A 24,681-nucleotide genomic window follows, 5' to 3' on the forward strand; every position below is an offset into this window, starting at 1 on the left:
GTTGTTCCAGCTAAGTGATCTGACCCAGGAAACCACGATGGATTCTCATGTGACTGCTTGAAACTGTGCTCACTGCCAGAAACTGGCCTGTGTTTCTTTTTTTTATTCCTGCTTCAATCTTTAATAGTCATTTTTATTGGAGTCTAGTTGCTTTACGATGTTGTGTTCATTTCTGCGTATGGCAAAGTGAACCAGCTATATGTATACACATATCCCCTCTTTTTTGGATTTCCTCTCCATTTAGGTCACCACAGAGCACTGGGTAGAGTTCCCTGTGATCTACAGTCTGTTCTCCTAAGTTATTTATTTTATACATAGTAGTCCTTGCCTGGAGAATCCCAGGGATGGGGGAGCCTGGTGGGCTGCCATCTATGGGGTTGCACAGAGCCAGACACGACTGAAGTGACTTAGCAGCAGCAGCAACAGTGTGTATACATTAACCCCAGTCTCCCCGTTCTTCCCATCCCTATCTTCCTCCCTTGGCATCCATACATTTGTTTTCTATGTCTGTGTCTCCATTTCTGTTCTCCAAATAAGATCATTTATACCATTTTTCTAGATTCCACATATATGCATTAATATATGATATTTCTTTCTGACTTACTTTTTCTGACTTACTTCACTTACTTATCTATTGTGTTGTTCAGTTGCTCAGTAGTGTCCGACTCTGAGAACCCATGGACTTGAGCCCACCAGTCTTCCCTGTCCTTCACTGTCTCCCAGAGTTTGCTCAAACTCATGTGCATTGAGTCGGTAACCTCTGTGAGCCTCAATCTCCCCTCTGTTGAGTATGGTTAGTAATAGCACCTCTTTCTAGGGCTGAGGTGAGGATTGAATGTCATTTACCCATCTCGTTCTCTGTTGTCCCCTTCTCCTGCCCTCAAACTTTCCCAGCATCAGGGTCTTTCCCAAAGAGTTGCCTCTTCACATCACATCACATCACATCAGGTGGCCAAAGTACTGGAGCTTCAACTTCAGCATCAGCCCTTCCAATGAATATTCAGGACTGATTTCCTTTAGGATGGACTGGTTTGATCTCCTTGCTGTCCAAGGGACTCTCAAGCATCTTCTCCAACACTACTGTTCAAAAGCATCAATTCTTCAGTGCTCAGCTTTCTTTATAGTCCAACTCTCACATCCATACAACTACTGGAAAAACCATAGCTTTGACTAGATGGAATTTTGTCGGCAAATTGATGTCTCTGCTTTTTAGTATGCAGTCTAGGTTTGTCATAACTTTTTTTCTCTAGGTCCATTGTATTTCTGCTTATGGAGGATGGAGCCACAATCCTTAGTAAAGTCTGGGGATTGTGACTCTAACATAAGCAGAGGGGTCTGTTAGGTGGTGGTGGTTACTATCTCTCCATCTGCAGTGGGGCGAACCCCAGCCAGGGAACTTCCCAAGCCCAGGACTCCCCACATCCACCAGCTTGGAGTCCAATTCAGGCAGGATTTACTCAGGGAGACGTTATGGCATTGTGTTGATGCATATAGAATCCAGAGTCTGGTTGGCCAGGTTCAAATCCCAGCTTTGCTGCTTACTCGTTATCTGTAAATTTAGTCAAGGTCCCTAAACTTGGGACTTCCCTGGTGGTCCAGTGATTAAGACTCTGTGCTTCCAATGCAGGGGGCAGATTTGATCCCTTGTTGGGGAACTAAGATCCCACATGCTGCATGGCGTGGCCAAAAAGTAAAAAAAAAAAAAAAAAAAAAAAAAAGTTACCTAATCTCTGTGAGCCTCAATCTCCCCCTCTGTCAAGTATGGTTAGTAACAGCACCCCTTTCTAGGGCTGAGGTGAGGATTGAATAAGATGAGGCATGTAGCACATGTAACCTAGGGCTTGGTACACAGCAAGCTCTCAGGAAATGACAGGTTTGACCACTGCCTTCTACTAAAGGTATGAATGGAATCTACATGCTTAACAGAAATAAACAGGACACTCTGTTAGGACGGCTGGGACCAAGACCAGACTCTATGAGGCTCCCCAGGGAGCGGGAGTGGGCAGGCTAGAGCAGATCTGACTCGCTGAGTGTGCTTGAACTTTAACGTGCTTTAACAAAGCAGCATCTCAGTTCTGCTGGCTCGTAACCCATCGCCCGGAGGCCTCTGGGAGAGAAGGAAAGGAGTTTTTCCTTCTCGAATGTGAGAGACAGCAGGCATGTAACAGGAATTATCGCATGGTGGAGAAGCAGCCTCCCATGCGCTGACATCCTCGCTGGGTGATTCCAGAGAGCAATCCGAGGACGTGTCACATGGGGAAGCCAGTGAAAGCAAGTTTTCGGGAACACAACAAATGAAAGAAAAACATGTTTTCTTTGGCGAGCTTATCGCGTGAGGCTCAAATGGGGGTTCTCTTGCCAAACGCTGTGTGTGATGAAGAGTTGGCTTTTCTGGAGCGCCTGCTTTTGTATCCTTGGCCACAGTCTACAAGTTCAATGGCTCCCTCTTCAGGTCCCCACCTCTGTGGCTGGAGAGTGGCCCAGCGCCAGGTCCCACATCCCAGGGACCACCCGAGACAGGCGGGCCACCCCATGCCACACAGAGTTTTCCCTTTCGAGAAAGTTTTTTTAAAAAATATTTATTTATTTATTTGGCTGTGCGAGGGCTTAGTTGCAGCACACAGACTCTTTGATCTTCATTGCAGCATGTGAAATCTTTAGTTGCAACATGTGAGATCTAGTTCCTGGACCAGGGATGGAACCTGGGCCTCCTGTATTGGGAGGACAGAGTCTTAGCCACTGGACCACCACCTAAGTCCCTCAGGGAGGTTCTTGGACCCAATGAAGTTTTAATAAAATTTGCACCCCCTGGCCTTCTGGAGATGTCCCTTTTAGTTGTGATTTTAGGAATAATATTTTTTCTCAACTTGTGGGTGATTAGAGGGGAGTTAGCACTGGTAACTGGGGCTTTCCAGGTAGCACTAGTGGTAAAGAACTTGTCTGTCAATGCAGGAGATATAAGAGATGTGGGTTTGATCCCTGGGTCAGGAAAATCCCCTAGAGGAAGGCATGGCAACCCACTCCAGTGTTCTTGCCTAGAGAATCCCATGGACAGAGGAGCCTGGCATGCTGCAGTCCATGGGGTTGCAGAGTCAGACATGACTTAGTGACTAAATAATAAGGCATTGGTAAAGTTGCCCTTTCAGAAAACTAGGTCCAGTGAATGTTTTTTAGGTCTGGGGAAGAGCTCCGCACCCAGAAAACTTCAGCAGACAAACAAATCTCACCTCTAGATGTAGAGGGTAGATTCACCTACAGGGCAAAATAGGACAGTGATGAGTAGAGGATGTAGCTGAGCCAGAGGCAAACGGTGTTGGAAGCTTGATGGAGACAGACTTCAGCTCCACGGAGGAGAGAATTTTCTACCAATTAGAGCTGTCCAATTATCAATGGGCTTCCTTGGTAGGTAGTGAGCTCCCCACCATCAGAAGTGTTCAAAAATGAATTGGAAACTTCTTGGCAGAGAAGCTATCCTATGTGTCAGGAGAGTGTGGTTACTATTGTTCAGTTGCTAAGTCATGTCTGACTCTTTGTGACTCCATGGACTGCAGCACGCCAGACTTTTCCCTGTCCTTCCCTGCCTCTCTTTGTCATGCTCAGACTCATGTCCATTGAGTCAGTGATGCCATCCAACCATTTCATCCTCTGTTATCCTCTTCTCCTGCTTTCAGTCTTTCCCAGCATCAGGGTCTTTTCCAATGAGTCGGCTCTTTGCATCAGATGGCCAAAGTACTGGAGCTTCAGCTTTAGCATTAGTCCTTCCTGACTATTCAGGGTTGATTTCCTTTAGGATTGACTGATTTGATCTCCTTGCTGACCAAGGAGAGTGTGCAGGCTTGGATAAATAAAGCTAGAATAGCACTAAGTTCCCGTGCCCAGGTAGTTTATGATTATAAATGGTGTGTGTAACTTGTCTCTCCCAGATATGGATGAATGCAGCTTCTCTGAGTTCCTCTGCCAACATGAGTGTGTGAACCAGCCAGGCACGTACTTCTGCTCCTGCCCAGCTGGTTATATCCTGCTGGACGACAACCGGAGCTGCCAGGGTGAGGCTACTAGAGGGACCCAGCTGGGGGAGGTATGAGATGGGGCTGGCTCAGGGGGCCACCTGGATGTCTTTGCCTGGGGAAGGTGGCAGGGGTGAGGTTGTAAATGGGTGCTGGTGACTCCCAGTGTGACAGGCTCTAGGCAGGAAGCCTGGGCTGGTACCTTCCTGCCCTGCAACCCCATCCTTTGGCTTCAGAAAGGACAAGGTCACTCTTGTTGCTGGAATGCCCTCTGCAGATACACGCAGATGGTCCTGCCTCCCCAGGCAGGTCTCTACGGCTCCTCTGAGGAAGGCTCCAGACCCCACCAGGACCTCTGATGGCCGGCTCGTGGTCCATGAGCCAGTTTTCTCATGCTCCCTGGAGAGCAGCCTGGTCAGCCTTTCTCTACCAACTTCCTAGAGAATGGACGCAGGTGCTGAGGGACACCTGCATCCTCTGACTGCTGCATGCCTCAAAGGGTCGTGACCCCCAGCTGTGAAGGGGGTGGGGTCTCCCCAAGATTGGCTGCTCAAGATGCTTTCCAGCCCATGCTCACCTACTGGGGCAGATGGTGGAGGCTGGTAGCTGGGCAACAGATTCATTTTCAGCTCCTTGGACCTGCCTTATGCCAACACCAAGCAAGAATTCTCCACACAACAGTGCCAAGCAGTAGAAATATATTGTGAGCTATAAATGCGAGCCACATATGTAATTTAAAATGTCCTAGTAGTCACATTAAAACAATAGAAATGGGTAAAATTAATTTTAGAGCATATTTTATTTTGAGCTGTGTATCTAAAATATTACCTTTCTACTATGTACTCAATATAAAAATTATCGATGTTTTGCATTCCTTGGCTTTGCTAAGTTGTCAGAATCTGATCTGTATTTTCCACTTACAGCACATCTCAGTTTAGACTAGTCATGTTTCAAGTGCTCGGTGGTCATGTGTGGCCGATGGCTGCCATACTGGATAGTGTAGCTCTATAGAAAGACCCAGGCAGCCTCCACCCCTACTCCCGCCCGTCTGGCCCCGGGTCCATTACCTTGGAAGTGCTGCCTGGCTTCAGCCTCTTGTCTATCATGCATTTCAGACATCAACGAGTGTGAGCACAGAAACCACACGTGCATCCTGCAGCAGACCTGCTACAATTTGCAAGGGGGCTTCAAGTGCATCGACCCCATCCGCTGTGAGGAGCCTTATCTGCGGATCAGTGATAAGTAAGTCATGGCTTCCCCTGGGGAGATGGGAATGTGGATGAGGAGCCTTTTTCAGAAATCTGCCGGTGTGGTGTCAAGGAGAGAGTACCTGCCAGGGTAATGGAAGATGTGGTCTACTGTCTCCTACACAACAAGGGAAGCCTGGTGTGCTCCAGTCCATGGGGTAGCAAAGAGTCAGACACCACTGAGCGACTGAACTGAACACAACACACGCGTGCCCTTCCTCCCCCGCCACACTGTTCTCTACCGTTCCCCAACTCATGCCAGAGCTATATGAAGATTCTCTAGACAGCTAATCAAGAGGAGGGCAGGGCTCATGAGTCTCCTTTTCCCTTTAATGACTTTGTTCTGGATGTTGTTGCTGTTTTGATGGATATACAGGGTCTTTAGATAGAGCTGGGCTTCTCAAAGATCACGTGCATAGAAACCACCCAGGGAATCTTGTTAATGGCCCAATTCTGATTCCATGGACCTGATTTGGTGTGAGACTCAGCCTTGCAGACAAGTCCCCAGGTGAAATGGATACTTCTAGTCTTCCTGGACCTTGTTGGGGGTAGCGAGGGGCTGGACAGGTCGCTAGAGAGTTCTCATTAACCGAGGGTAATTAGCTTGCTCTAATCAAGTTTTTGATGTCACAATAGTGATTGAATGAAATCACCAGATGGCAAATATTTAGTTGAGGTGAGAAGTGAAGTGAAGACAACCTCTACAGAGTGAATACGCTAGAACAGTGGTTTTCTGCCCCCGTGTACTAGAAATTCCTTTTCCTACTGTTCAGTTCCTATTTATCTGTCTCAGTTCCCCAGCAGCCTACATGCATTACAACAGGCACGTGCACGCACACACACACGGATGTCTTCTGCCCTCCTCCCTTCTACTCACCTGTTTACTGCCCCCGAAGCTCCCAGACCCCAACTGGGATACACGGATGGAACGAACACATCCATCGTGCATGCCTCTAAGGACACAGCTCCTAAGAGGAATTGATGCCTTACCAGTGTGCTTCCTGCTCTGATCAAAAGCTGGCAGAAAAGGACAAAGCCAGGAGCAGACGGATCCTGAAGGAGACTTCGCTGGCTGCTAAGAGCTGTGCTTCTCAGTAGCCCCGTGGAACCACATTCTTTGATTTCTGGTTCAGGGCCCTTGGTGGCAGCGCAGAACTCCGCCCTCACCGACTCCCGTTCCTGGTTGTCCCTGGGTTTCTCCAGGTCTCAGTTGTCTGTGGTGGGGACCCTCCCTGAACTGGTGTTACTGGCAGGGCCCTGACAAGCCGCTGAGAGCCCTGGAAGACTCCTGCACCCTGCCTCCAGGCCCCATTCCAGTTTCACTCCAGCCGCCCTTATCCAGCTCATTTCCTTGTTCAGGTGTCCTGTGTTCCTGCCAACCCAAGCATGACCTGCTCTCACCTTCACCCACACCCCGGAATGTCCCACCTCCCGGCTTCTCTGCACACGTTTTCTGCACATGGAAGGCGTTCCTGCCATTGCCACAGGGACAGACCTGCCCCATCTTTCAGATCTGGGTGCCAATGCCACCTCCCAGCTGTTTGCAATCCTCTTCAGCTGGGAGCCATCTCTCCCTCCTCCAAATCTCTTTTAGAAAGCTATTAGTTTCTGTGTGACACATGACATTTTAATGTGGCTATTTTGGCACCCGGAACATCTTGACTTGGCTGTTTTGATGGAGCCTTAAAAAAACAAAACTTTAAATACTCCGTTTTAAAAAGTCATTTTATTTGTTTGTTTATTTTTGGCTGTACTGGGTCTTCACTGCTTCTCCTCAGGCTCTTCTTTAGTTGCAGTGAGCAGGGGCTACTCTGTAGTCGCAGGACGAGGGTTTCTCATGGAGGTGGCTTCTGGTGTTGCAGAGCATGGGCTTCAGTAGTTTCAGAGTGAAGCCTCCACAGTTGTAGTTTCCAGGCACAGGCTCAATAGTTGTGGCACATAATTGCTCTCTGGCATATGGGATCTTCCCAGACCAGGGATAGAACCTGTATCTCCTGCATGTGGATCCAACCTCTCCTGCAAGCAGATTTTTTACCCCTGAGCCACCATGGAAGGCACTAAAAATTCTTTTTACACCCTCACTTGTTAAGTGTTAGTCGGACTCCTGGTCTGTGCCCAGTGCCAGCTGCTGTGGTATTTGTTCTTATGCTGGTGGAGGAGAAAGACAACGAACAAATGGTCACATAATGAATCCATGATCCTGGATGGTAGTAGGGGCTGAGAACAGGAAGAACAGAAATTTACAAAGTGAAAGAGTAGGCTGGACTTGGTCTAGTCTGGGGAGTCTAAAAGCCCCTCTGAGTGAATGACCCTTGAGCTGGAATGGAAAGGCGAGTCGATGTTAACAGAGTAGAATAGCAGAGGGAACCGAGTGTTTAAGACTATGAGACAAGAGTGAGCTTGATGTCTTCAGGGACGGGAAGAAGCAGCAGCCTCATGAATGACATGGACAGTGACCTGTGAGGAAGTTAGAGAAATTAACAGAGACCAGACCCCATGAGGTGTTAGAGGTTAGAGTATGAGTTTAGTTTTTATCCGAGTCACAATGGGTGCCACTGTAGAACCTTTGAAGCAGGATACAGACATAATCTGATTTATGTTTGACGAAGGGCACTCTGCCTGTGGTGTAATAGGTTGGAGTGGGAAAGCCTTCCGTTCCATCAAGGAGACTGTCACACGGTCCAGGTGAGATAGCAAGGAGGTGCACTGATAGTGGAGATGGAGTAGCTGGATTTGGACTGCATTTTAGAAGTAGAACGGATAGATTTTGAAGGTGGACTGGAAGTCAGGGGAGAGTAACAGAAACAGCAAAGCAGAATCCCAGTTTTGGCCACCAAGGCGTAGATCAACAGATATCCTCATCCTGTTATGCACTCTGACCTCTAGGGGGAATCTCAGGGATGAGAGGAGAGATGGAGGTGATTTGGGATAAATCCAGGGGTGTCTGTAAAACACCCTTGGTAATAAGGTCAAGTTTATACTATGATAATGCTATTACTAGTTTTCAAGTGAGATGCTTTGTATCAGAGATATTTGTGTCTATGATTTATTTCTATTAAAGAGTAAATTTAAGATCATTAAATTTATCATTGCAGTAAACGTCCTAACATCTGAAAGTCCTGTCCTAACATTGTATCTTGTACATAGTGAGTTCTGATGTTTGTTTAGAGAAAGAAAATACCCAATTCTATTCCACACAGACTGGAGTAAGTACAATAGAAAATATAAAAAATACCACTCAAGACCCGTCAATCTATTGTAATTTCTCACTTTTAAAGCTTCTCAATGAGTATGGATGGTTGGAAAGTGAAGAGCTATGAAGCACACTTTTGCCAACTAAATATGTGACCATCATGAAGTACATTACAGGATGTCCCAGTGTTCTGAAAACCAGACAACTCAGGTTTATGCTTTAGTAACAGGACTATCTGATTGGCCAGAACAGGCTGTTCTCTAGGAACCAGTGGGCTCACTTACATGCTGGAGAGTTTTTAGACCAGAGACAGAAGTAGAGGACTTCTACAGTCACACAGCATTTGGATGGTGGAAATGGGGTGTCCTCCTTTTCCATGTTTCAAGCACAGAGGTAGGTACAACCAGCATCTGGAAAGGATCTGCCGCCTTCTCACATGATTTCCCTTCCCGACAGCCGCTGTATGTGTCCCGCTGAGAATCCTGGGTGCAGAGACCAGCCCTTCACCATCTTGTACCGGGATATGGACGTGGTGTCAGGACGCTCTGTTCCCGCTGACATCTTCCAAATGCAAGCAACCACCCGCTACCCTGGGGCTTATTACATTTTCCAGATCAAGTCTGGGAATGAGGGCAGAGAATTCTATATGCGGGTAAGAGGGGGTGCTGAGTGGTGGTCACCATCTTCCACAAGGTGTTCTGTTGTCTAGCCTGGAGTGTGCTTCTAGAAACAGGCCAGAGGGCAGTCCAGAGGAGTGGGTGTGGAGGCGGGAGGGGAAAGTGGATGGGAGTCAGGACTCCACTGTCCTGGTTCCTCTCACTTTCTGAGTGGCCTGGAGAAAGTTGCTTCTCCTCTGTGAGCCTCAGGATCCTTATCTGCACAATGAGAAATTAGGCCAAGATGCAATCATAGGTCTCTTTCTTCCTGCAGTTCTTCTTTTTTTTTTTAACCATTTTTTAAAAATTGAAGTGTAGACAATTTACAATGTTGTCTTAGTTCCAGCTGTACAGCAAAGTGATTCAGTTATATTTACAGATATAGACATATCTATATCTATGTATCTATATACGTATATTCTTTCAAGTCCCTGGGCTTCCCAGGTGACTCAGTGGTAAAGGAACTGTCTACTAATGCAGGAGCTGTAGGAGACACAGGTTCAGTCCCTGGGACAGGAAGATCCCCTGGAGGAGGAAATCCACTCCAGTATTCTTGTCTGGAAAATTCCATGGACAGAGGACCCTGGCAGGCTACAGTCCATGGGGTCACAAAAGAGTCCAACACGATTGAAGCAACTGAGTACTGATACACGCATCAAGTCCCTACTATTTGCTTCTAGAAACTGACTACAGCAGTGGACAAAACGGTCCCGATCCCTGCCTTCATGGCACTTACATAGCAGTGAACTTAAAGGCATTCCTCAAAGAAGTGGGCTCTACCTGTGTTGTCCAACACAGTAGCCATGTGGTTCTTTAAATTTAAACTAATGAAAATGAAGTAAAATAAATAAAATTAAAAATTAGGTTCTGTCATTGCACTAACTACATTTCAAGGGCTCAGTAGCAACATATGGCTGTTGTATTAGCTTGGACATAGAACATTTCTATCACTGTAGAAAGTTTGGCTGGCTAGCATCGATTGACCCATATCAGGATAAATTGATGTGGATTTATCAGGAACAAATTTTAGAGCACACATCTTAAATGTGTTTGATTATTTGTAAATTACACAGATGTGATACTGTACCATTTCTATCATTGAACTTCATTTCCCTCAACCTCTGGAGGGGATCACATGTCTTTGGGGCCCACTGTCTTACAGCAATGTTTTTCACATTTCAGTGTGAATCTGGATGCTTGTTGAAAAAGTGAATTCCAGAACTTCCTCTCTAGAGAATTTATTTCAGAAGATGGTGAAAAAAAAAAAAAAAGATGGTGGCTAAGACCTAGTGTATCAGTTTCTGATGTTTGCTGTAACAAATTGTCACCAGCTTGGTGGCTTAGGACAACAGGAATTTATTCTGGAAGCCAGAAGTCTAAAATCATTGTCACTGTACTGGAATCTACCCACTGCTCTGGGCTTCCCAGGTGGTGCTAGTGGTAAAGAACCTACCTGCCAATGCAGGAGATGTAAGAGATGAGGGTTTCATCCCTGGATCAGGAAGATCCCCTGAAGGAGGGCATGGCAACCCACTCCAGTATTTTTGCCTAGAGAATCCCATGGACAGAGCAGTCTGGCAGGCTACAGTCCATGGGGTCACAAAGATTCAGACACAACTGAAGTGACTTAGCACACTCATGCACACACTGAAATCAAGATGTCAGCAGGGTCATGCTGCCTCCAGAGGTTACAGGGGAGAATCCATTCCTTGTCTCTTCCAGCTTCTGGTGCTGCCAGTCTTTCTTGATTTGTGACCACACCACTCCAATCTCTGCATCCTTGTCACATTCCCTCCTCCTCTTCTGTGTGTATCAAATCTCCCTGGTCTCTTAGAATGTCACTTGTGATTGTATTTAGGGCCTACCCAGATAATCCAGGATAATCCCCCTGTGTTAAGATCCTTAACTTAATCCCATCTGCAAAGATCCCCTTTCCATATAAGGTAATATTTATAGGGTTCAGGGATTAGAACTTGATACCCTTGGGGGCCATGATTCACCTTAGGAATCTGCATTTCTTTTTTAAAAAAAATTAATTAATTAATTAATTTTACTTTACAACATTGTATTGGTTTTCCCATATATTGGCTTGAATCCGCCACGGGTGTACATGTGTTCCCCATCCTGAACGCCCCTCATACCTCCCTCCCCGTCCCACCCGTCTGGGTCATCCCAATGCACCAGCCCCAGGCATCCTGTATCATGCATCGAGCCTGGACTGGCAGGGAATCTGAATTTTTAATGAACACAGTATGTGGTCCTCCCAGGGTCAGTGTGGGGCACTTGACTCAGAAGTTCACAGCTTGGACAGGGGTGGCATGCGGGCTGGTGGAAGAACCGTGTGACTGAGCTCTCTTCCCACCCTCTCCCAAGCCCCTGTCTTCCAGTCTTTGCCTCTGGGGCTGGGACCATCTGAAAACAGAGAGGTTTCAGAAGCAGGATTAGAACAGATTAGAAAAGGCCTCAGGAGCTAGTATCATGCCTGTTTCCTCACTAATATGTTTTGGACAAGACTCGAACAGGGCCAGGTCACATGTGATAATGCACTTGTGGACCCAGCATCTGTAGAACAGTGTAGTGGGGTACACGGGCTTTGTAACAAGATGGAATGAGTTGAGGGTAGAGGAACTTCTCAAGATGAAAAAGATGGAGCTGTGTCTCTGTCAGTCTTTCCTGCATTCCCATCAGCCATGGCCATCCAGCGGAACCCACCTCTGCCCGCCTCTGTGGGTTTGCTGCCCCCTTGAGCATAAGCCCAGCCCGCCAGCATTCTCCCATCTGGCCTCTGTCATCTGTACAGACACAGCAGGTCCCAATCATAGGGTACAAAGATGCCCCTCTCGGGGATTTAAAATACCATCACCTGTATCAGCTGCTTTAGGTTTTCCCCCCAGCAGAATAGAAGCTCTGTAGAAAGTGGCCTTGTCTTGGCCAGGTCACCACCTACTAAAATCCCCTTGATCCAAATGTTCCCCATGTAGCTGACTTGTAAGAGCTGCCCCTTGATGGTGGGGGAGGATGATCATCTTCTGCAGGCGAGTGACCAGGAGGGGGGGCCCTTTCTGCGAACTTCCTCTAGTGCCTGGATTGTTACAGTGACGAGGGGACCCTTGAAACTCACAAAACTTTGAGGCATATGTGGTTTGCTCGCTCTCTCTGGAGAACTTTGAGAAGGGCTCTAATTGGCTGGCATTTATTCAACTAAGGATGCCATGACACAGAGGGGATGAGGGCACATAACCCGCCCCAGGAATGGCTGAAGGAACTTAGGGATGGGAAGCTGGATCCTGGCTGGAAAGGTCCTAAAAGCTGTTCTTGGGAAGAGAAGACAGGCCCGATGTAGGGGCCCTGTGAAGCCAGGCAGCCTCCCTGCAGGAGGAGGTAAGGTTTCCCTTCCCACACTGTGCAAAGTAGCAGTGCCCTCCGCAGGAGGCCACGCAGTCGTGGGCTGTGGAGCCAGGCTGACCCACCTCATTTCCTTCCACAATTCACCAACCCTATGGCCTTGGACACCCACTCTAATCTCTCTGAGCCTCAGTTTCCTCATCTGTCCATGCTAAGTCACTTCAGTCGTGTCGACTCTTTGCAACCCTATGGACTGTAGTCCGCCAGGCTCCTCTGACCATGGGATTCTCCAGGCAAGAATACTGGAGTGGATTGCCATTTCCTTCTCCAGGGGATCTTCTGAACCCAGGGATCAAACATGCTTCTCTTATGTCTCCTGCATTGGCAGACAGGTCCTGTACCCCTAGTGCCACCTGGGAAGCCATCCTTATCTGTATAGAGGGGATAATGATAGTATCTACTCTGGGATTGGATGAGATCATCTACTTAGCACAGTGCTTGGAGCACAGAGCAGCTGTTTTTTATCAAACAAGCAGGATGAAACTTTCAATAACTTTCTTTTTCTCTTCTGGCTATCTTGAATCTGCACACACCTGGGTGAGTCTCAGGCGGAGCCCATTGGATTCACAGATGCTGTCAGTTACTATCAAATTGTCTTTCTCCCCCATGTCAGAAGTCCCAGCTGCTTTAGGTAGAAGCCAACCACGAGTCTATCAGTGTAAAGTCCCCGCCTCCCCCCGCCCTCCCTGCCAGCTTGAATCTCTGTCCTGCCTTCCTCTTCCCCTTTCCTCACTGATTGTGCTGACCTGGCTCCTCCTCTGGGGTTTTGGGGGTACAGATGGTGGAACGGAAGTGGTGAGGGGGGCCAGGGTCTTACTCCCTTGTTACCATTGTAGGCAGGACCTGGTGCTCTCTTCTGGGACCCAAATGCTCTTGCTTTCATGGGATGCTTTGTCGGTTCTTTGGAGACTTCCCTGAGGACTTTGCACTGACCATTCCCAGGTGTGGGCGACGGCCTCTGGTTGGCTGCTTGCCACCCCAGACTGCTCTCTCAGAAAGTTTGCATGTGTGGGTGTTCCCTCAACCTCACGGGCAGACCTTGCACTGGGCCTTCAGGACACCAGTAGCCAGCTCCCCGACAGCCCCCTGTCCCCCGCGTGGTACACAGTATCTCTGGGCTCTCTTCTCTGGGAGAGTCCGGTGCACTCTCTGCATCCTTAAGTTCAGAGGGCCCACACTGAAAGGCCCTCTTGCATGATTTGGGGGCTGGTAAGTGTGTCTGATATACTTATACAGGCTGGAGGTGACAGAGTGAGAGATCTGAGGCTGGGCCATGGCCTTCAAGTCCTGTATGACAACAGCAGGAGAAATCACACAAATAGCAGTCGAAACTGATGCTGTTTGGTGCGGGACATATGTCAAGTATTTTCCATATATCACTGCTCTCATCTTCATCACAGCCCTGTCCTCTAGGGCAGGGGTCCCCAACCTCTGGGATCTACTGCCTGATGATCTGAGGTGGAGCTGATGCAATCATAGTAGAAATAAAGTGCGCAATAAATGTAATGCACTTGAATCATCCTGAAACCATCCCCCGCCTTCCGGTCTTCCACAAAACCGGGCCCTGGTACCCAGAAGGTTGGGCACCGCTGCTAGAGCTTGTTTGCCCTCCCTGACTTTCCAGATGAGAGCACTGAGACACTGAGAGGTGAAGGAACCTGCCCCAGATCTCACAGCTTAGGAAACCCCAGTGCAGGATTAGAACCCAGACAGTGTGCCCCTAGTATCTGTACATACTCTCACATTTCTCTTTAGGATGTGGGGTACTGGTCTAGCTTTGGGGTCTCAGCCAAAATTGAAATAACAAAGTCTCCTTTAACATCTAATCACAATAGAAAGTGTCCAGTAAGCACTGGTTATGATTGTATTGGTAGAGTCATTTCTGCAGCTGCTGCCACTGTTGTTAGGAGGCTGTGGGCTGTTGGCCCTGGCGAGGTTGGAGATGGTGGAGATGCCCAAGGGACTGCAGCATCTTGTCGGGGGTGGATATTGATGACTGTTCAGGCTCTGCCACCCTGAGTGTCACTGATGGTGTTACAGTCTCCTGGGAAGAGCTTTATTTCACACAGCAGACAAGCCACACACATACGTACCCACAAATATACACACACATGCACACATGCCTGTACGTACACACACATACAGTCGCTCATGTGCACAGGTAGATGCTGCTGCTGCTAAGTCACTTCAGTCGTGTCCGACTCTGTGCGACCCCATAGACGGCAGCCCACCAGGCTCCCCCATCCCTGGGATTCTCCAGGCAAGAACCCTGGAATGGGTTGCCATTTCCTTCTCCAATGCATGAAAGTGAAAAGTGAAAGTGAAGTCGCTCAGTCGTGTCCGACTCTTAGCGACCCCATGGACTGCAGCCTACCAGGCTCCTCCGTCCACGGGATTCTCCAGGCAAGAGGACTGGAGTGGGGTGCCATTGCTTTCTCCAGCACAGGTACATACACACATGCAAATACTCACATGCATACACACAGGTACACACACACACATCCCTCTCATGAGCCCCCACTGGCAGTCTGCCTCCCCCGAGACCTGGACAGACAACTGGTGACTGGCTTTGGCCAGGTGACTTAGGGACAGTTAGGACGGGAAGAAGGAGTCCGGGCACAGGGTACAAACTGCGCCAAAGGGCATGGAGATCAGGTGACGGGGCCAGGGAAAGCTGACTTGCTGTGGCCTGGCTGCTTGCCTTGTGTCAGACAACGCCTTCTCGCTGGTTGACTCAGGACAAACCTGAGCCTGTGTGGGGGCAGGCCCAAGAAGACAGACAGTCAGGTGGGCTGTTGGCAAGCTACTCCCCTGCAGGCCCCTTCATCGGCATCGCGACTCGCTCCACCTTCTGTCACTGACGTTAATACAGCTCCACTACATATGCAGCTCTGAGAGTTTAGGAACACGTGGCTTCTGCCCTGAGGATTCCACACTATGAGGAGAGGGAAAAACAACCAGGCAAGCATTTACAATTCAAAGGAGTGATTCTCAAGTAGACTAAGTGCCTGGGATGGTCTGGAAATGAAGAGATACTGAGAATTTATCTGAGTTTAGTGGCTAGAAGCTTGATTTTTGGAGTCAGATGCTCTAGTACCATGTGCTACATTACTTTGTAGGGTTATAAAGATTAAAAAGGAGGTGTATGCAAAAGAAAGGGAAAGTGTCAGTCACTCAGTCATGTCTGACTCTTTGCCATCCCATGGACTGTAGCTCACCAGGCTCCTCTGTCCAGGGGATTCTCCAGGCAAGAATACTGAAGTGGGTAGCCCTTCCCCTCTCCAAGGAATTTCTCTGACCCAGAGATCTAACCTGAGTCTCCCACATTGCAGGCAGTCTTTACCATCTGAGCCACCAAGGAAGCCCAAGTCGTAGCCAGATGCTGAGTATCAGCCATGACCACCATCACCATCATCATTTTGTACCAAGTGATCACCAGGTTCACTAATGACCAGAGCCTCTCAGGGGGCCTATTTCATTAATGCCCTGGGTCTGCCCTAAAAGCCTAGTGAGGAGGGGGGATATCTGTCCTCAGCAAACTTGGCAGGCACTTGAGTCCTCCGTGTGCTTGTGGGCGGGCCTTTCTCAGGCTGCTGCAGGTCTGACCCTGCTGGGGATCAGACTGGTTGACCTCTAAGACTACTTCCAAATAGAAGAGGCAGTGATGCTCTCACACTCTGGAGACATTTACAAGGACAGCCCAAAGGAACAACTGGGAAGTTTCCAGCTGTTCCACTCCCTGTCGCAGGCTCTGCAACTCTCCTGCCCACAGCTTGCCCACAGCTTGCCCAAGCCTGCCCACAGCTCAGGGTCCTCAACCCCTGGCCTTTGTTTGTGCAAACAGTAAAAGCTGGTGAGATAATAGACCTATAAATGCCCTGGGCATTTCCCTGTATGGCTGTTCCCTCTGAAGTCCTAGCCCAGGGCTCCAAGGTTTTGCAAGAGTTGACAAGGAAGTAGGAGCGAACCTTTGTATGAGAGGGTGCCAATTGCATGGATGCTGACGGGAACAGAGGGAGCTGATGCCAAGAGGAAGTTGTGTAGTGTCAGGCTGCTGATAGCCCAGAGGACAGGGGAGGTCCCATTACCGGGGTGGGACCTGTCTGCCTGCCCTGCCCTGTCATACCTGTGGCAGCTCTTGGGGATGTCCAGAATTTTATGGGGAGCTCTCCCTTCATGGAGACAGATAAAATGTCTGGTGTGGCTTTAAACAAGCCAAGTTTCTTGATTTTGCAGAGCTTGTTGCTTTGTTTCTGGACACAGTGCTGGGCATTGCAACTTGTAGGAAGGGATTGTCCAGCATGTCCTGTTCCCTTGTGCTATTTACTTTCCAGGGACCTACTTTCTTGTTGTTGCCCTGGCCCTCTGAGTATTTGTCCTTCAGGGCAGTGCTAGGGAGAAATAAAACACGTATCAGTCTTTTCTGTTAATTGTGCAGTGAAAGAGGCCTGAAGTTTGTGGTCAAAAGCTTGTGGAATGGAACCCCATTTCCCTGCTCATAAGTGGTCTAGTGACCCTAAGCGGTGACTTAACTTATGGAGACTCAGTTCACAAGGAACAACAGAACAAGGGGATAATGAGACATACCTTTAGAATGGCAGCTAGGGTCCCCAGACTGGGTTCCGTGCTTTTAGATGAGCACCCCTTAATTGTTGATGTGCCCATGAGTCACCTGCAGATTGTATTAAGCTACAGCTCCTGGCTTAGTATGCCTTAGGCTGGTGCTGAGGTCTTTCATTACTCATAAGTGCCCTGGTGATGCTGATACTGCTGGTCCAAGGACCACAGTTTGAGTAGCCAGGCCTTTCAGAGCTTTTACAGGGATTAAATAAGAATATGTACGTAAAAGTGGCCAGAAGAGTGTTTCACACATAGCAGAAGCTAAGTTATGTCAGTCCTCTCTCCTCACCACCTTGAAAACTTTAGGAAAAGATTCAGTGGAGGAAAAAAACTCACATGAAGTTATCAGGACCACAGAGATAAATTCACAGGGTGACGAAGCTGCAGGGCAGGGGGTGCGGTGTGTCCAGCCAGAAGCTCCAGCAGAGGCTGCACTTGGAACCACCTGGAGGCTAGTAAACAAGTCACACTTCCCCAGGCATCATCAAAAAAAAAATCCACTGCAGCAGAAAATCTTGGAATGGGTCCCTGGAACTGTTAGTTTAAAAAGTGTCCCAGGTGCTATGGAGCTGTTTACTTGGCAACTGCTGATCTGGTACAAACTCTCTCTTTAGAGAAGAGGTTCAGAGAAGTGACGCGACAGCCTGGAGTCACACAGTTTAGGCAACTGTTTGTTCTTTTATTCAAGACACAGTCACTGAACATTTACCATGTGCCAGGCATCATTCTGGGTTCTGGAGGGCTCGGAGTGGAAAACCCACCCCCAGTCCTTGCTCTTAAAGAGTTCATAGCCTGCTGTGGACCTAGACATCAGATGTGGACCTGGTGAATAGTATGGATGATGACACGTGATAATTAATACTTTTCTTCCTCAGTAAAGTAGGGGGTACACTGGCAGAAGGTCACAGGGACCTGAATTAAATTGGAAAAAGCAGAGAAGCTCCTCTGAGGAGGTGATGTTTCAGTGAGACCTGAAGGGGCAGCAGGGAGAAGCCAGGGGAACATGAAGCAAAGTCAGGGAGGAGGGCATCAAGGGATGCCAGTCTGCTGGCAGTGGGCAAGGGGGAGCACCCCGATTGGGGCTACAGAGGCTGGCTGCGACCAGACCACTTGACCTTTGGCTTTGGTGACTGTCCCAGAGGCCATGTCACCTGAAGGAGAGCTTTCCTCACCCTCTCTACCATTGTTTGTTTTCTTTTTCTAAAAAGTTTATTATTGGAGTATAATTGCTTTACAATGTGTTAGTTTCCGCTGTACAACATGAATCAGCTTTATGTATACATACATCCCCTCCCTCTTGAGCCTCCCTCCCACCACCCTCATCCCACTCCTGTAGGTCATCACAGAGCCCCGAGCTGAGTACCCTGTGCTATACGGTAGCCTCTTTCTCTCTGTTTTACACATGATACTGTATATATGTCAATACTTCTCCCAGTTGGTCCCAAGCTTCCTTCCCCTCTCTGTGTCCACACGTCTGTTCTCTCCATCTGCGTCTCTATTCCTGTTCCTGCAAACAGGCTCATCTGTACCATTTGCTTGCTGTGTGACAGCTTCCAGAGTCAAGCTCACCCTTGGCTCCGTCAGCTGGTCAGACTTTCTCTAACTAGTATACCCGGTTCCGTCCACAGCAAACGGGCCCCATCAGTGCCACCCTGGTGATGACTCGCCCCATCAAAGGGCCCCGGGACATACAACTGGACTTGGAAATGATCACGGTCAACACTGTCATCAACTTCAGAGGCAGCTCTGTGATCCGACTGCGGATATATGTGTCCCAGTACCCGTTCTGAGCGCCGGGCTGCAGCCTCTGACACTGCCTCCAACTGCACCAAGGGACAGAGAAGCGGAGAAACCAGAGAGGGCCCGAGAATGAGACAGACGTGAAGCCTTTTCGGCTGAACGTCTCCTGAGGAGTCAGTATGAGTCCCAACTACGCCTCTATACTTATAGACCCATCACTTTGAAGGACATACTTCCCCAGTTTCTACGATGCAGTTATCGAAAAGCATTATCACTGGCACCCTGACCTGAGATCGACAGTGATTTTTCAAGGCCTTCAGTTTATTGCCATAGTTTTCAAAGAAAATAGGTTTGCGGGGGTCTGAGTCCACGTTCAAAAACTGTGAACCACTTTCTCTCACCTCCTCCAGGCCTTCTCTCTATCTCTCGCTGATTGCTTCTTTGCCACGGCCCCCCAAAGCTCCCGGGGACACTGGGTATAGCTAGCTTGCTTCTTGCATGTACAGAAGGCTATAGAAAGAAACCACAGAATGATCTAAAGGTTTTTAAAGAGTCTATTTCAAAGCCATGTCTGGTATTTTCAGCCATAAGAGAAGTTTTAGTTGTTCTTAAATTTGTATAACTGTTTAATCCTTTCTTGTTCATTTTGATGATGATGATTATTTTTAATCCATGGTAGAATGCCTTCAAAAGGTCATAAGGCACGTGTTATATTCTGTCTTCCCAAACCCAGTCTCCTCTCCATTTTATCCCAGTGTTTTCTTTGAAGACCCCTTCATCATGCTTTCTTTTGACTTTTTACCCAACTGGGTTGGAAGGCAGAGGTCTCCAAACTGATTAAATATTTGAAGAGATCTTGTGTTTGGTTCATTTTGACATGGGAGATGATTCAGCCTTTGGGGTTGGTTCTAGTTCTCTTTAGTTTATTGGGTACTGGCTTGAAAAGCTCTCCAGAGAGCATGATCATCATTAAAAACATAATGGGTGTGAGGGAGAGGAGAGCATCAACCCCAAATCATTAGAAGACAATGACCAAACCCTCTGTGATGTGGATTATTTCCAGGTACTTTTCCAGAACAGGAAAGTATTCAAGTTGCTTTAAATCGGTGGCCCTCACCCCTGATGGTGTAGTAGGATAACCAGTGGAGTTTTCAAGACAAAAACTTGACTTCCTGGGCCTTACCCCCAGAGATTCTGATTTACTTGTTCTTAGGTAGGGCCTAAGAATTTTTAAAAGTTCATGAGTAGGTGGAGTTGAGAGTGCATTGTATAAAGAGAGGGAGACAATTGGGACCAAACCCTGGCGACTTTATCTTCAACATCGTTTCAGTTACTTGTACAGTTCATTGTCCTTTTCCTAGTCAGTGACCTGGATTCCTTTCAGCCTTGGAACCCCAGGCAAGGATAAAGGGGGTCAACAGAGCAGGTCACAGATGGGAGAACTGACCAGAGCAGCTGCCTTTGTGTCTCATGTCAGGAGTCAACCCTGTTACGAGTGCAAGATCACACTGCTGGCCTCACTACAGGTCAATGAATTGAGAGACCAATTGTTGGGGCAAAGAACGATGACTTTGTTCAAAAGTCTGCAGACGGAGACTTTTGATGCATATCCCAAAAAGCCATCTTGCCTGAGTTAGACTTCAGGCTTCTTTTATACTAAAAGGAGAGGAAACAAAGTCAAACATTTCCTGGTTCTGGTCAGCCGCCGGAGGGGATATGTTAATTTCTTCCTCCCTAAAAGAACCCTTTCCAAATCGTTTCCCACTGTGCCTCCTCTGTCAGGTTCAAGTGACGGTTAACAGTAACACCAGCAACAAGTCAACAACTGAACAGCCCAGTTTCACAGCTCAGATAAAAAGAGCAATTTCCTACAGACTTGCCAGGGTGCAGGCCCAGCTCCGCAGAGCAGAGAGAAGAGGTGGCTCTGGGCCTGGGGCTCCCCTTGCATGTTGGAGTCCTAGGTGTCAGGAATGGGTGTGGAGTTAGAATGCTCAAGCCTTATGTGAGCTCTGCGCCGAGCTGCTCTGAATGACTGATTCAGGCTCGTAACACCATGAAGGTAAGGTTTCCTTTAACTTCTGAAAAAGTAGGAGGGGCAGCCTTGTCTTGGTGATTTGTGGACCTTTGGGTTTCAGAGGGGCCACCTTTGGAACCAGACCTGAGTCTCGAGGGCTTGCATTCTATTCGTCCATGTCAAGACATAGCTTCCTGTTTCTAAGAAAAAAGGCACATAAAAACAGTCTCAAAGGGCTTCTTGGCCTTTGGATTGCTCTTTCCAAACATAGCCTGATGAGTTCAGTGTAAATGAATCAGAAGCATGTGGGATCAATTTACCTTAAAATACACTGGGGCCTAAAAATTAAGGGAAAGATGCCTTGGGGCAAAGCGTGTATGTATTGTAGGGCCAAACCCCAAACATTTGGGAAACAGTTTCAGAGGCTCCCAGAACCTGAAAAGCTGTTGGTTTCCGCCACCCTTTGAGAATAGTCGGGTGTTACTGTTTTCATAAGACTGGGAATAAGTCTGCTCTTTGAATCTCAGCACTGTGCCCCCTCTGCTCCAGTTTGCTGGGGCTGGCTGTTCCCTTGGACCCTGAAGTATCAGGCCATTCCATGCCTGTCCCCCCCCCACCCCTCACCCCATCAGCTCTACCCCATCTCTGAGCTGGGCTGGGAGCTTGTCACATGAACTCTGCTTTGTTCTGCTCCATCAGAGGAATGAAGGGTTATGTGGTGGAAGAAATGCCAGATTAAGAACTGGGACACCTGCAAAAGTTCTTGTGTTACTACCTAATCTTCTGGGTTCAATATGGATGAAAACTTCCATTCAGCTGCCTTTAATTCTACAGTTCTGCGATTCCTTGAAATGTACTTTGGGGATGACAGCCAGCGTTTCCATTAAACTGCAGTTTTAGAGTTTTACAGTGGTTTGCCAATCATAACACTTTCTAATTGGCATGGAATCCACCTACCTGTTGCCTCTCAGGCCTGAGTAACATACTTAGAAATTTTCTTAGGTAACTGTCTTGGCACTTGGGGTGTTATTTTCCCAGATGGTGAAAATTTTTCAGCTGGTCTGATTACTTCATTTATTTGGTGGCTTCAATGTATTTTTGTGGACTGATTGTTTACTGTAATGTGTACAAACTTCATCTGGGTAACCCGAGAGGGTGATCTGAGGGCCCCCCAGAGAGAGATGACATGACCGAAGAGCAAGTATTCTTTTTTCCCCTCTCAACACATGAAATCTTGTTTGTAAAAAGTTTTCATTGTAAGAGGAGAACACAGTTTGGTTAAGCATCCACCCAGTCCACTTGGGTTGGGCCAGTTTCTGGATTCAGAGAGATGAACAAGAGAGATGGAGGTCCTGATAAGAAATTTATGAATATCTAAGGATTGATGCAGCCTCCGAGACAAAACTAACTGAAATACATCATGGTGGATGCAGTTTAGCAGTGTGAACAAAATGATTTGGGTTAGATTTTCATAATTATTAAGACATACCTATTTCATACAATAAAAATTCTTATGAACATCCTCAGGCATGTGTTTAAAATTTAGACTTCTGCTTAGGAGTTACTAAAAACACTGCAAGGAAACACAAAATCAATGTTAGCCGAAATTTTTCTCTCTCTAGGATACTGTGGGTATGTACTTTGAAATGCAATGTTTTCATCCCTAGGGGAAAAAAAGCAGACTTTTAGTAAAGCTCTTCATTGTTTTGAAATTGGCCAATGCCCATCACCTATCACAGATATACAGATGGTTCCTTCTTGTTGATGTTTTTGTTCTCAAATTTCTTAGTGCCTTTACTTAACAGATCACTGATGCTTCATTAGAATCCCTGACATAGATAACTAAAAGAAGTTTTGTAAAATAATAATAATAATAATAATAACCAAGAAGCTTCAGGACAAAAGGGAGTGCACTGAGGCAAGATTTATTACTTTGGCGGCGTTTTTTTTGGCCCTGGGTGGGAGAATGACAGCATCTAGTTAGAATCTTTGATTTGCTAATGATTCCTGGTGAGGAATCTTCGCCAGCATCCATCAGTGAAATCGACCGTTAGGGTGAGAAAATAGGTGTCAACACAGGAATGATCTATTATATTGTTGTTGGTGTCCTCTCAAAGAGGGAAAGACATGTTGACAGGCGGTGACTAGCAACCCTTTTTTTCCAGGAATTTGGAATATTCTTGAGCAATAATGTAAGGTGAAAGTAGGAGTAAATTGTGCATAGATGCAAACATTAAGATCTTTATGATATCTATCAAGATTTAAGTTGGTAATTTATCAATCTGATTTAAGGCTACCAGAGGGTCACTGGATTGCTGAATGCCATTTTAAAGTAATTTTTGTTTGGGGAGGGTTGTTTTGGTTTCAACGGAGCCTTTTTTCTAATTCTTGCTCTCCTACTTTCTACTGAGAATACATTTGATGTTGCAGAACTGGCTTCTATCACAAGATAGCTACTATACTTTCAGACACATGCCTTGAGTTCTGAGCTTTAGTGTACAAACCATTTATAACACCCTGTTTTTGATTGCCCCTTTCTTTTTTTAAGTTTATTTTTAACTGGAGGATAATTGCTTTATACGGTTGTATTGGTTTCTGCTGTACAACAATGCAAATCAGTCATAACCATGTGTATATCCCCGCCCCTGGAAGCCTCCCTCCTGCCGCATCCGCATCCCACCCCTCTAGGTTGTCACAGAGCACCGCCCCAGGTTGAACTCCCTGTGTTACAGAGGAGCACAGATTGCTCTTACAGTCTTCGTTCTCTGCTCTTAAAAATTTTTACCAAGAAAGTACCCAACATTTAAACCAAGCTGTGGTATTTGCAAATAAATTAGCTCTTTACAGTGATCCTGTAGCCTTACATTTTTCCTGTTGTCTTACTTCGTTTCGTTTCCTTCTAGTTCCACATTGAAAGAGACCCCACAGAAGTGTCCACCCCAAGCTTGGCATTTCCATAGAGCATCCTCCCAGTCTTTCTGAAAAGCAGAGCTGTGGGCCAGTAACACTGCTGCAAAGGCAGCGTTTTTATGTGCAAAGGCACTATTGAAATCATAATTGGCATTTTTCAGTAAAGCCACAGTTAGTCCAGAGGATCCTTTCAGCTCAGAATCTAGCCAGAGTTGGGGAGAGCTAGACCCTCTTGCTTCCTGCTTTTTTCCTGTTGGAACTTTGGAATGTATAACCTTCTCAGAGCCCTTAGTACCACTTTTAAAGACTCATGGCATCATTTTCCATCATAAAAAGCCAGGACTTTTCTCAAGTAAGCGGTGAAGAGCTTGCAGGCGTGCTGCAAGAATTTTGTGGCCATAAAGGCACGTGGAAAAGGAGCGGTTTGCTCATCTGGAGCAGCTGGAGAGATGGGATAGGCTCTGGAAGGGAAGGAAGTTCCTTCTTCCAGCTAATCCCGAGCCAGCACACTGCTAACACTCAGCTAATAAAGACTCTGCTCCTCTTACTCACTCCCTCCAGCTGCAAGCTTCCATCTTGGGAGACTGCCTCAAGGCTGCCCTAGTTTTTCACTTTCACCAGATTTCACTCAGCTCTGCTCCACTCCTTTGTTGATTCCTCCACAACCTGCTGAAGGCTGAGAGATGGGACGACGAGGGCAAGGATGGAGACAAGGATGGGGCTTCTCTTGTTCCTCCTCCCAAATAAGAACTCTGTTTCCTCGTTTTAGTTCTGAGTAAGGTTGTGGGCTTGGGATTGGGAGAATCCTTCATTCCCCTCCTCTTCCTCCTCTCATTTCTTCTCTTTATGCGCTTCCCTCTGTTCTTTCTTTTTCCACACTGCCCCCTAA

General features: G+C 47.3%; 1 protein-coding gene and 1 long non-coding RNA gene across 4 annotated transcripts in view; one reads left to right on the top strand and one right to left on the bottom strand.

Moving 5' to 3' along the window:
- The window catches only part of FBLN5 (fibulin 5), an 86,049-nt gene extending 66,327 nt beyond the window's left edge, over positions 1-19,722 (top strand). For all 3 annotated transcript variants that reach the window (XM_020875932.2, XM_070477944.1, XM_020875931.2), the window contains 4 exons: positions 3,924-4,046; positions 5,123-5,249; positions 8,904-9,099; positions 18,757-19,722. In XM_020875932.2, the coding sequence (XP_020731591.1) occupies positions 3,924-4,046; positions 5,123-5,249; positions 8,904-9,099; positions 18,757-18,918 (608 nt within the window). In that variant the 3' untranslated portion in view covers positions 18,919-19,722. The remainder of the gene's footprint in view (positions 1-3,923; positions 4,047-5,122; positions 5,250-8,903; positions 9,100-18,756) is intronic.
- LOC139038709 (uncharacterized) overlaps positions 1-24,681 on the bottom strand; it is a 448,893-nt gene that overhangs the window by 257,728 nt on the left and 166,484 nt on the right. The window lies entirely within an intron of this gene.

Source organism: Odocoileus virginianus, chromosome 16 (genome assembly GCF_023699985.2).
Source record: "Odocoileus virginianus isolate 20LAN1187 ecotype Illinois chromosome 16, Ovbor_1.2, whole genome shotgun sequence".
Classification (NCBI taxonomy): Eukaryota; Metazoa; Chordata; class Mammalia; order Artiodactyla; family Cervidae; genus Odocoileus; species Odocoileus virginianus.